Below are 12,366 nucleotides of genomic sequence, written 5' to 3'. Positions count from 1 at the left end.
TACTATTAAGTAAATAATTCAAAGAGAAAAAAATCATGCACATTAATTATTCTTGTTCATGAAGGTTAAAAAGCAAATACCGATGCGTGCAATGTCTCAAAAAAGTGGCATTTTTTAAATTATGCTAAATTTTTATTCCATACACGATAATGCACCTAAGAGGCTAAGACTAGCTTATGTGATAAGAAATGGTGAGATGACTCAAATCTTTTTTAATATATGAAAAATACATGATGTAAAATATTTTTATACTTATTATTAAGTTAGTCAGACAAAAATCACATGTATTTTTCCACAGGTGATTTTTTTTTGGCCAAAACAGATGATCTAATTTATATTTGTGTTATTCTTTTTGATAATTTATTATTTTTCTCCGTTAAACATAAAAGACAAATTGTAACCCATAAATCAGAACGCTATGTCAAATGTTCCGACAGACACACAGCTCGCACAAATAGAAATGCATTCATAATTTTTTGATTGCATATTAATTATCAACCGTCAAACCAAATTAAATATATATATTATAAATTATAAACTGTCGAGGAATTAATTTATTTTGATTTTTTCCCCTAGAATAAATTGCTTTTGATCACCATCGTCTAATAATGTTAAGAGTTTATAATTATGTTCAGCGTATGCCAATAAATACTTTTTAAAAATATTTTTTCACAAATCGATAGACTCTTTTAGATATTTACGCCTTGCCCCAAAACAATCTGCCTCCTGGAGCTCCGATTCCATATCGCCGTCAGCGCTTATCTGTCGTTACTCTAGTGGCTCCTTACGAATTCCAGTGCGCCCCTCTGGTCGCCTTATTGGTACCTTGCGTAGCTTCAACGAACGACGCCACCAGCTTGCCCCCAGCCTTCTGCGCTCCCTCTGTCGACTTTCACCGATCACCCTTCTTCTCTCATGGTAAAGTCTTCATCACCTGCGCAATCATGAAATATATTAGGGCTATGTAAATCCCTCGTTTGATTTCTAAGGAAAAACCGGGCAAGAACAGTAGCTTTTTTTTTTTTTTGGGGGGGGGGGCTCGGGAAGGTATGGGTTGGGCAGTCGGGGATTGTCCTGACTTTTGAGCTAGTGGGATGGATGGTTATTAGGACTTCAGGGCAATGCTTCTGACGCAACATCTGTTTGCGTAAGTGTTCTAGTAGCTGCGCCCGAGTTAAATGTGTTCGTGCTAACTGCTAAGCTAAGATAAAATCACTGGTGCAGCTGTACCCTATTCTGACCTCAAATGTTGTGTAGATCGCTTTGTTACCTGATTTCCATCTTCATGTTGTTGGCGACATCTAGCCTTTCTTTCCAGTTTACTATGATTTAGGTCCATCGGCATTGACATGTTTTCCTTCAACTTAAAAACATCTGGGAAAAAAAGTTGAGCAAGTTTGCAAATATCATATGATTTGCGTTTCATTTTTCATCTGTCATTAAAGAATTAATTTCATGTTTGTAACTTCCTGATCTCCTTACTGTATTTTTGCTTTTTTGACAACTTCTTTAGGCGAATCGCCACACAATTATTTTAATGCAGAACTCTCAGAGCAGGGCAACTAGAACATTTATGGATTATGAGTCGATAAGTCAGGCAATGGATGGTATGTCTTACGTATGGGTATAACTTGCTTTGGGAATCTTATCATCCTCACAACCATGCTATTTCTCTGCTTTGTTTTCCTATTCTCAGGCTAATTTAATATTGTGACATCAAAATAGACATCTGTTGTGTTCTCTTTGATACGCAACTTTGTGAATTGAAAAGAAATCATGAATGTCCCGAGAAATTTTCTTCTAGGAGAGTTATAAACTTGTTATTTTGTGAGCATTTGAAAGAAAGCCACTTGCCTATATGATCAGAAACTCTATGACCTTGTAAATTTGGTTTCTGGTCAAACTATTATATAGTCGGATAGTAGCATAAATTTCATAACATAGTCAATATACATCTACGAATAAAAATGGCATGTTCTTAACCTGTGGCAGAGGTAATCTTAATTAATTACATCATATTTGTTGGGCATGGCAGCATGTCAAGAAAGATTTAAGTTTTTGAACTGTTAATATAATATTCCTCCGGACCTTATATAGGACTTAATTGTTGAATTGATCTTAGTCCTAAATGTAAAACCTATTTCTTATATTTATTAATTTTTCTTAAATTATCTCTATTAATACTTCCTTAACCACAATGAAGTACCATAATCAAGTTGGAGATTTGGGCTGATATTGAGAAAGATAATTATAGTGTTTTAGCAAAAACATGTCATATTTTTTATAATTAAATAACTTATCTAACTTTCTTAATCTAATCAAATTAGTTAAATACATCTTATATTAAAGACTGGAAGAGTAATATTTTCTCTTTTATGAGAGGAATGGGAAAAGTGATTTCTTTATAGACTGTTTATATTTTAAGGTTTAGACAATGGAGACATGATTTGTGTTTAGTCTACAGGCTATGATGTGCTTCTGCTGAACGCTTCTGCTCCAATCTTGATTTTGTTTTGATGCTATTTTGGGTTGCGATACTGTTAATTAGGATTATGTGGTACTTTGAAGGAAAAATTGCGTGGTTGCTTGCGCTCCTATGCCAAGTTTTACAAATGTCCCTTATTCAACTTCCCTGTTCTCATGATCAACATATGGAGCTATGTTTTGAGGCTATAGGTAGAACATAGCTAACCATATCCCATACTGGATATTTGGGTTGGTATGGATGGCTGCAAAGAATGGTCGCTGCATTAATTATATAATACTTCTTTCTAAGATATACCAAAAAATGAAAATTTTAATGCCATACTACTACTGATCATCAAAAGAGATTCTTTCTGTTTCTTTTTTCTTTTTTCCTCCTTTCTCTTTTTCTTGATAAAGGTACTTGGGGTTTGTCACATGGCTGGTTTTCTCTGTTTCCCTTGGTTTGTCCTTATAATGTTTTAATTTTTAACTGTCTCGGTAATGATGAATTCCAGGACGGGGAAGTATTATTAATTAAATGTTCATTTGGCATAAAGGAAAAAAAAAATTATCTTATATTTCGTTGTTTAATAATTTAGAATTTCAGACCCTTCTCGAGTTGTGTTGGGTCTGAACTTGATCTTCACCCTATTCCCTTAAAGAGAAACTAACCGCTCAGTTGTGTTTCAAAAATGTGCCGTGTAAATTGTGTCAAGTATTTGAAGGACTAAGTTCTTGATAGGATGTAAATAATTGTTTTGTACTTCTTTTTGTCCTTTAGTGAACATAACGGTAGTCGTGCACTTAACTTTTGACTTCCAAAATTGGTTTCCCAGTAATAATGAACTGGTTACATGCTGCCTAGTTACCTATGCTGATTTGCATAAACACAGTCCTTTACGCCAAACCAATTTATGGATTAAAATCATTTCCTATATCTCAATATGGGTCATCAGACCTTTGTGCATATTTTAGCCCTCAAAGTGTCTCCTTTATGTCTTTCATTTGAAGGTTACATTCTGATGTAGAATGGCAGTAAAAAGGGGAAAGAGGAATGAGAAAGAGGGGGAGGAAAAATAATTGAGGCAAGTAACTGATCCCCACTTTGATTCTGACGTGTGTGCTTGGATTTGCGTTTGAGAGCCTCAAAACGCAATTTGCACAGAAGAAAATAGAGACAAACTTTTGCAGTAACTTATGATGGAGTGTGTGCAAACACCAATCCAAACACACCTCTAACACTACTTTTGGTCTATTCACAGGGAGCCAAAATATATAAAAGAGAAAGCACAGAAGTTAGGAAATACAGAAAATACCAATAAAAGCCAGGCGTTACAAAGTTATAAACTACATAAAATCGAAAATGCCTAAACCATAATTTTCTACTTCGAACACCTAAAATAAGTTTTCCATGATTTCCAGTCACATCCTTTTTGCTTTTTGTTTGAATTGGCATTCATTATCAACCATGTAGCATTGCAAGAATGAGTGTTCAATTTAGAATTGACGTTTGACTTCATATATGCATTCTATTGATGATGAAGAGTATGTAACTGCGGTGACCCTGGGAGCCTACCAATTTTAATTTTAAGCTAATGAATATCCTTGTACTTATTCAGGTATCTGCGCTTTATATGAAAGGAAGCTTAAGGAGATAAATCCGGCCGTCAGAAATCTCTCATATGATATTGCTGATCTCTACAACTTCATAGATGGTCTTGCAGACATGAGTGCTCTAGTGTATCTCTCCCTCTCTCTCTCTCTACACACACACACAACCCCCTACCTACCTACCTACTCCCCCTTCCCTCCTCCTCCACATCGCACGTTGCATTCACGTGGCATTATTGTGTAAATACTGAGAATCCACGCTTGGAGAAAGCATATTGATCCGATCCCGTTTCCTTTTTTCTTAAAAAACTCTTTAAAAAGAGTCTGTTAAAACATTATGGATAACGAATTTGCTGTATTACATAGTTGGCCCGACTAGCTTTGGTCTACTTGCGTGGGAAAAATGGCAAACGTAATAGCCTAATGTAATAACTCAAGTTGTGCATATTCGATCTTTTAGTGTTTTGTATAGGTCGGTTTCTTCGTGTACTGTCTTGGCAATGACTGATATTAGTGTTTGGCTTCCACCTGCAGCTATGATCATTCAATCCAAGCATACCTGCCTTATGACCGACAATGGATTAAACAAAAGACCTTTCAACATTTGAAGAAATTGGCTCATTGATTGATGTATGAAGTACCTGAGACCTCAAATTGCTGGCAATCTTAAATGTAAAGAGAATTATAGAGTGTCAATGTGGGGTATAGATGTGATGGGTATGCTGCGTAGTAGGAAAGTGTTGCTTTCAGCCCATATTTTTATCTGATACGTTTTGTAGGCGTTGATGAAGCGTAAGACGAGATAACAGCTATCGGCTTGGTTTTCTATATCCTCACCCCCAACACTATTTAGAAAACTTGGCCTTGTTTGGATTCTGGAGTGTGTGCTATTTAAATGGTGCATTTGCTAAATCTGAGTTCAGTCACCGACTGACGCAATTATGTTGCGCAGGATCTTCCAGGTCTTAATATGCCATTTACGTATAGCAAGTGCATGCGACAATCATTCCATGTGCATCGCTTGAGGTTTTTCTGTTGTGTGTGTGTGTTTTTTTTTTTTAATTTTTTGGATGATAAAAACAGCGGCATTTGATGATGCGTTACGGCTCAGGTTGCAAGATTTTGTCTACCAGATAAAATACGCTTTGATGGTTAAATTATTAATCATCCCCTGTCGGGGAGCATCGCCTTCTCATCATAATAAACTGCACAGTTTGGCTTGCGGTACGCTGGCAAATCAGAAGCATCTAATGCATAAAACCGGATGGTTTTGGTCTGAAAATGTCATCTTCTGTTTTGCCATTAACGTTCCATATAGCCCTTGCATTTTCACAAGGCCACTAGAGAGAGACCACCAGCAAATCAAGCGAACAAAACTACTAAGTGTGTTTGGGACAGCAATTTGATGCCTAACGTGCGCTGGGAAGGCCGTGGGGCAGTTTGGCTTTTACATAAAAACCAACGATTAGAAAAGATAAGGCCTTCAAAATCTTCCAAAGATAAAAACTTTGGATTACGGAGCTTCGTGCTAAGATGTACAAAATCATAATTACTTGTAGTTTGTTTCTATGACTACGCCAGAATAACCATCAAGAAGGAAAAGTATTCAGAACCTTCGAAAAATGGCTTTAGCAACTATGGTAGCCAACTATTGAGATCGCAGCTTTCTCAGCAACCACTTCTTTCTGAGAGAAACATCCAAAGCTAAAAAGGTCTTCGCCTTTCTCTCATCTTCCAACAGATCACAGGCATCCATTACCAACTCCTCATCTATGTCTGGCATAGCTTGGAGTGCACTTATAGCATTTTGAAAAGATCTATCATTGCTATTATCTTTCTTATTCATGAGTTTCTTGACCGCATCCGCCATATCAGATAAGGCTTTTCGTATTCTCTGGTCTTTTTTTCGTTTTTTGTCAAGAGGTTTGGAGTCAGGAGGCATTTCACCTCCCCTTTTTTTACCATAATCTTTTATTTCCGTGCTGCCAGTCAGAACTAATTTCTTAGACGCTTTGCCCATATTAAATTTCATTAACCCTCTTTTATCTCGGCTTGATGTCTCTGTGTTTCCAGTCACGATTTCATATCCAGATGGTCCATCCATTCTTATTTTCCCAGAATTTTCTATATCTGGGCCTGACATTGAAGCGTTGGCAGTGATGTCAATCCCCTCCAGTCTTTCTATATCTCGGTCTGATATTTTAGTGTTGCCAGTCACAGCTAAATTTACTGATGGCCCATCCAACTCGTTTGGTCTTTGGTTATCTTGCTCTACTATTTCAGTGTTGCCCATCACAACAGAATTTCCAGAAGCTCTATGTATATCCTTTTCTTTTGGCCTCTCCGCATCCTGACCTGATATTTTATTGTTGTCAGTGACAATCAAATTTCCACACGTTCCATCCATATCTATTTCAATAGTAATATTGTCTGCTTCCATCCACTGGATCTCACCCTGAGTACTGACTCTTGCATCTGACACTTTATTTCCAAAAATTTTGCACAAGTCAGGGTATAGATCTAAAAACCGATTTCTATATAAGATGGCATCCGGGTGGTCCTACAAACATCAAACAGGTACGAGTAAATAGGATTGTGAGAAACAGTAGACTACATGCAAGCCGACACCTCCAATTAAGGAAAAGAGATCAAGAGAGCTATGTCAACGGAGTAAAGAATATACCTTGACGTAGGCTTCCCAGACATCATTCTCAGCAATTACCATCTGCAGGGCTTCATCCCACGCAAATCCATCATGACTGAGAAGACTGCTGATGTCATCATGGTGTTTCATCAAGCAGAAATACTGATCTTCCAGGAGCTGCTTATCACATTGGAGTCCCAATTTAGTGCTAAATGCTTTAATCATATGAATCCAAGCTTGTTGATTGAATCTATTTCCAACTCTATTGCCTTGATTTACTTGCTCAATCATGAGGTCAATGAAACAGCATTCCATTGACTCCGTCCACTCTATTGTAGAAGCAGCATTATAAACACCGGGAAAACTGCCATTCTTCCCTTCACCTTTGAATTGTAAATATCCATGAGTATTCAGAATATCATCTAACTAACCCTAATGAATACCAATCAAATTAACCCTAATCAGCATTTTCAAAGAATTGCTATGAATTAGTGGCACAGGATAAGATTGCACTGTCATGAATGCGTTGAAAAATTTTCACAATATATTAATATTATAGACAAAGATGTCAACTTACTATCTTCCTCCCGTCAGATTATGTCATTTTAGAAACACAAATTATGTGTAAACTGAGTGAGAGAATTAATATTAATATAATAGTATTTCTATTAACACACAATTGCCAACACACTACTTTCTCGGGTTAGCCATAACTAAGGCTATGATATTAGGTTTCAGAATTTTATTTTTTTTTTATTTCTCAATTTTGCAATTAGAAAGACAACAATGGAAACCATAAACTTATAGTGCCATAGTTTTGTTCCATAGCACTAAATTTAGGACATCCCAAGAGAAAACAGATAAAAATAATTATGGAAAGAGAGAGTAATTGGTTCTGACCAAAGTTCAAGGCATAATTCACAATTTAACACAGAATCTAATCAATATGTGAGAATGCAAATATCTTTCATGGCACCCAGACTCCGTATACAGAGAAGCTGCCATATCATCCTAAAATAAGATATTAAATAGGTTTTAAAATCCAGTGATAGAATCGGCTTTATTTACCAGACCTATAAAAGTAAAATTAGCAAGATACATGAAAGAGTAAAATCACTTTCTGCTACCCTGGACGTTGGCCTCAAGCTTTATTGTCTTTTAGAGAAAGTTATTGAGCATATTAGTTACTCTAGAGTGGCTATAGGCCTGGCCTAGGAAACTGTTGTATTGGGGGTTGTGAGGATCACTTTTTGGACTATTAATATTCGTTGGGTTCTCAGGGGAAGGGGGACTTATTTTTTGGACTGAGTTTGGTGAGGAGAGTGCTGGCCTCTCGAATGCCAGGTGAGGAGTGGAGGAAGAGAGTCTTTCTTCATCATTTTCTTTGTATCTCAGTGTGTATTTTAGTGTGCTAGTGAGTTGAGTGACCTTTGTTGTTTCCTGTGTGAGCTGTGCCAGTTATATATTGTATTGAACCCAGCCTTTTGTGTGATTAATATCAGTTTCAGCATTACTTGTCTACTGTTTTATCTTGGTCTCTATCATCCAGCTTTTCCAATAATCAGTTCAATCAAGATTTAGGGAACGAACTGTCTGGAAAAACTTTCCTGGAGCCAATAAATGGTTGCTGACATAAAAATGCCTTCCATCCCTACTAAGCAGCCTAGAAGGCAACAAAAACACTATTACACTATAATGTCCAGTGACCACTCAAACTACAAGCAGAAGCTGCCCTAGAAACTGCCTTGCAATAGAAGTCACACAAAAACATACCTGTTATCAATGTTGGTAATTCACCACCAGGGTTTGTAATAGATGCCAAAAGGCTGTATCTTTTATCAACACATTCCTCTCCAAAGATAACACATAATTTGCGGTAGCCTGGCAAAGTTTTAACCCTAAGTGTTCGGGCTTCAGGGTGTACCTGCAGCAATTGTTTGTTAGCTACAAAAAAACTGAGACACTTTATTGGTGTAGAATAGTTCACCTTTGTATAAGCATCCCAAACACAGTCCTCTGCAGCAACCATTTCTCGGGTATCATCCCATGAAAAGCCATCCTGCTGAAGAAGCTTGTTTATGTCTTTGTACTGTCTCCTCAAATGTTTGAAACGATTCTTCAAAATATCTTTATCATGATGAGATTTGAATCTTCTGTTAAAAGAAGTAATCATGTCATTCCAAGCCTGCGTAATGAATGTCTGCCCCAATTTATTTCCTTTTTTCACCTGCTGTAACAACAAGTCAATGAGGCAACGATCCATTGGAAGTGTCCAATATGTTCTTGTACGATCTGTGCCACTGGTGTTGTTGTTCCCTCTTCCATCACCTTCAGAAGAAGATAGAGTCATAGCGGAACTATTTGTTCTCCCAATTATCAAAGAGCATCAAATATGAATTATAACAGTATCCAATATCAATTACATCAGTGTTTACAGGAAAGCCAACGAGCAATATCCTCATTTGTGCCCCAAGATTAAAAATCATGACTTCATTCACAAGGACAACGAAGATGATTTTTTTCATGTAATAAAAGGTCCAGATTACATTAATTATATGGATGACATAAAATAACAGACAAGTGCACTTGTTGGTTGTCTATGAGTTTGTAATGACCATTACGGACCAAGTTGTAAATCTTTTAAACACAACCACTTGAGCCAGTGAAAAAAAAAGAAGAAGAAGAAGAAGAAGAAGGAAAAATGTTGTAGGCGGTCACTCACCAGCGTTTATCTCTGATATATCATCTTGAAGGTTTTTCTCCTGATGCAAATTACTCATGACATCATCAGATCCACTTCTAAATATTAATTCCAAGTCATGATAGTTTGGCAAAGTTTTCATTCTATAAGCTCGCGCATATGGATGGGCCTACAAGAGTTTCAAGTCAATCAACACCAGAAACTTGAATTAAAAATGTCCATGCATCCATGCAACCCTCTCCACTCACATGAAGAGTCTTCGAGATCACATACCTTGACATAAGCATTCCATACATTATCATCAGCTGCTAGCATTTGTTGTTTTTCATCCCATGAAAATCCTTTCTTTAAAAGAACTGTTACATCGCAGTAATACTTTAACAGTTTCCTGTAGCGATGCCTTAAAAACCTTTTACCATGCTGAGAGTCAAATTTTGTATTGAACATCTCAAGCATATCTGTCCAAGCTTTCTTACTAAATGAATTGTCAATCTTATTGCCCCTGCCCAGCTGGTCAAGCAATAGCTCTATAAAGAATTGATCCATGGCAGCAGTCCATTCTGTTCTTGGATGCTCATTATTGGATGGGGCAATGCGTCTGATTTCATCACCTATAAAGAAAGGATTAACAATCAAATACTGATATTACAGGATGAATAATTTTTCTTTGAGAGATACTTTAAGCATCAAAAGTTTTAGATTACATCGCACTAACTATTTGAGCAAGCTTGTTTCATTTGTCAAATACTCCTCTTGTCTTATTTATAAGTCACTTCCAACATGTTTCACACAGAGCAAAAAAAATCTTAAACTTCATTAACTCGCATTTAAAATTCAACAACTTTCCAACTTTAACCCTATTTAATATACATTATATCTTATGTAAACAAATCAACACAATAATAAATGGAAAGTAAAATTGTACATCTAAACAAGATATTTCTCTTAGTACCCTATAAATAAGACCCAAAAAATGTCTTCTCTTCTTGCCCTATAAATAAGACTAGAAGAGTAATAAATAGCATTCTCAGTCTCACAAAAAAGTAAGGTTTCTAATTTGCCACATTAATATCCCAAACTCTTTCAGCTTATCTACAAGTTAACACTGAAAGTAGATAAGGAATAATAAATTAGAAATCAATTTATGATTGCTTCCTAGCAACATCAAGAAGTTTGTATCCAACCCATTCTCATTCAAAATGAAAGGATAGGCTGACAAGTAGTTATAATGTTAACAGTATTAAAATAATTATGTTGATGAAGATTTTTAGATGTTAATTTATCTGCAGCTACAATGAATATGCTGTGCATAAAGGAAGAAACTGGACACAGAAAGCAGCACTTGCCAAATTGTAATCTTTGTGCTTCGTCATCCAAGCTTGCATCATGGCTTGATAGACTATATCTTCCATCAGCAATTGTGGAGCCATAAATTACACACAAATCATCAAAGTTCTGCACTGATTTTGTTCTGTAGCCCCGTGCGTCAGGATGAACCTGCAGGCTATTCACTGTTATTGTATATTTTTTTTCAATATATAACTAATTATATCATAAGGCAGCGCACCTTGATGTAAGCATCCCAAGCAAAATCGTTCGCTATAACCATTTGACGAGAAGCATCCCAAGAGAATCCAATGCGACAAAGAAGATTCTTTACATCATTGAATTGCTTCCACAATGTTGCATAACGGCTTTTCAAAACATCTTTGTCACATTGAGAGCCAAATTTAGCATTGAACATAGCCAGCATGTCATTCCAAGCCTGCTTGCTGAAAGTGTGGCCAACTCTATTCCCTCTGCGCGAATGCTCTACCATTAGATCAAGAAAATAGCGTTCCATTATTGGAGTCCAATTCATCCTTGACCGTTCATTGCTCATAGCAGTTTGGCTACCCATTACTCCTTAAAACATGCAGACATACAATATCAGGAATGCACAAGGCAGGGCATATACCATCTTTGAGTTATAGGAACGATAGCAATTGTTCAAATAAATTATATTAAGCTATATCCAAGCTAATTTCCTACAGATCACTAAGAGTAAAATGAGTAGTCAAATCTTAATATTGTATTTGGCTAAATAATTACAGTAAACATTTGATGTCTCATTCAAATAATTGGGCCAAAACTTCACAGCAGGGGACCAACAGTTAAGCTCTTCTTTTTGTTTTTTTTTGTTTTTAATTAATTCTCAACGGGAAATTTGGACAAAAGGAAATCCATATTTCAAGCAATATAGCACTGGCCACCGAATGTAAATTTTATTAAGCGTCATAAAAATCCATCCTCCCACCGTAAATCTCTGCCTGCTATGTTCCAAATTTTCAAAAGTGGTGATCGCAACAAGCAAATTCACTATGATAAAGCCAGTTATTATTATTAATTCAAGGAAGCATTTCACGAAACCCAAATTCTCAGCATTTAGTCGTTATCAATGGTAAGTATTCAGTGTATACGATTATACATTTTCAGTGCCCAGAAGAACAACAATGCGAGATACGGAGAAAATCTATCGAAGTTTTTTTTTTTTTTTGACCAGAAAAAAATCTATCGAAGTTTAAATCCCGGAGTTTTGAATCATATCTCTGTGACGCATGCAGCAGCGGAACACATAACCACGAAAGTGCAATTGAGACGCAGCGAATAACGAGATTGAGACGTTGGTCCTCTTTCAAGGAGAAGGTTAAAAGTTGGGAAGTTTTACCAGGGGCTTATATCGAGGCTGATTGGCGCCCTGAAGGCCAGAACAAGTTTGGGATGTTGATAAGTTAACCCTAATCCGGAATAAGGAACGAACCCTAGGTGTTTGGTTGCAAACCCAAGCTTGGACGTTTAGATTTTTCCCCACGGTCAATACACACCATCGTTACAGTGAGTCAATGTAGACTTCTGTAGGTGTAGGGTGCCGCGTGAAAGTAAAACACCCCTGCTCAGTGCTCAC

At 36.6% G+C, this 12,366-nt stretch overlaps 2 protein-coding genes across 6 annotated transcripts; one reads left to right on the top strand and one right to left on the bottom strand.

Moving 5' to 3' along the window:
• The first annotated feature begins 699 nt into the window (after positions 1–699).
• Positions 700–5,028, top strand: LOC114761841 (enhancer of rudimentary homolog). Its single transcript, XM_028951286.1, has 4 exons — positions 700–918; positions 1,514–1,607; positions 4,086–4,206; positions 4,612–5,028. Exons 1-4 carry the CDS (start codon positions 916–918, stop codon positions 4,700–4,702), a joined length of 309 nt encoding a protein of 102 aa, XP_028807119.1. The 5' UTR covers positions 700–915; the 3' UTR covers positions 4,703–5,028.
• Positions 5,029–5,138: 110 nt separating this feature from the next.
• LOC114761834 (uncharacterized) lies at positions 5,139–12,295 on the bottom strand. 5 transcript variants are annotated; one of them, XM_028951274.1, is made up of 9 exons: positions 12,130–12,293; positions 10,990–11,327; positions 10,769–10,919; positions 9,696–10,033; positions 9,444–9,591; positions 8,709–9,049; positions 8,495–8,645; positions 6,761–7,104; positions 5,139–6,637 (listed from the first exon to the last, which is right to left on the bottom strand). In XM_028951274.1, the coding sequence occupies exons 2-9, from the start codon at positions 11,320–11,322 to the stop codon at positions 5,726–5,728; spliced, it is 2,718 nt and encodes a 905-aa protein (XP_028807107.1). In that variant the 5' UTR covers positions 11,323–11,327; positions 12,130–12,293; the 3' UTR covers positions 5,139–5,725. The 5 variants fall into 5 exon arrangements, with proteins under 5 accessions (XP_028807107.1, XP_028807106.1, XP_028807102.1 ...); XM_028951273.1 differs by having other exon boundaries at positions 6,761–7,098; positions 8,495–9,049; positions 12,130–12,295; XM_028951269.1 differs by having other exon boundaries at positions 8,495–9,049; positions 12,130–12,294.
• Positions 12,296–12,366: the final 71 nt, after the last annotated feature.

Source organism: Neltuma alba, unplaced genomic scaffold (genome assembly GCF_004799145.2).
Source record: "Neltuma alba isolate B1F8T4 unplaced genomic scaffold, ASM479914v2 tig00011138_pilon, whole genome shotgun sequence".
In the NCBI taxonomy this organism is placed as follows: domain Eukaryota; kingdom Viridiplantae; phylum Streptophyta; class Magnoliopsida; order Fabales; family Fabaceae; genus Neltuma; species Neltuma alba.
Note: the sequence above shows the minus strand (reverse complement) of the source record. Positions and strands in the feature narration are given on the sequence as shown.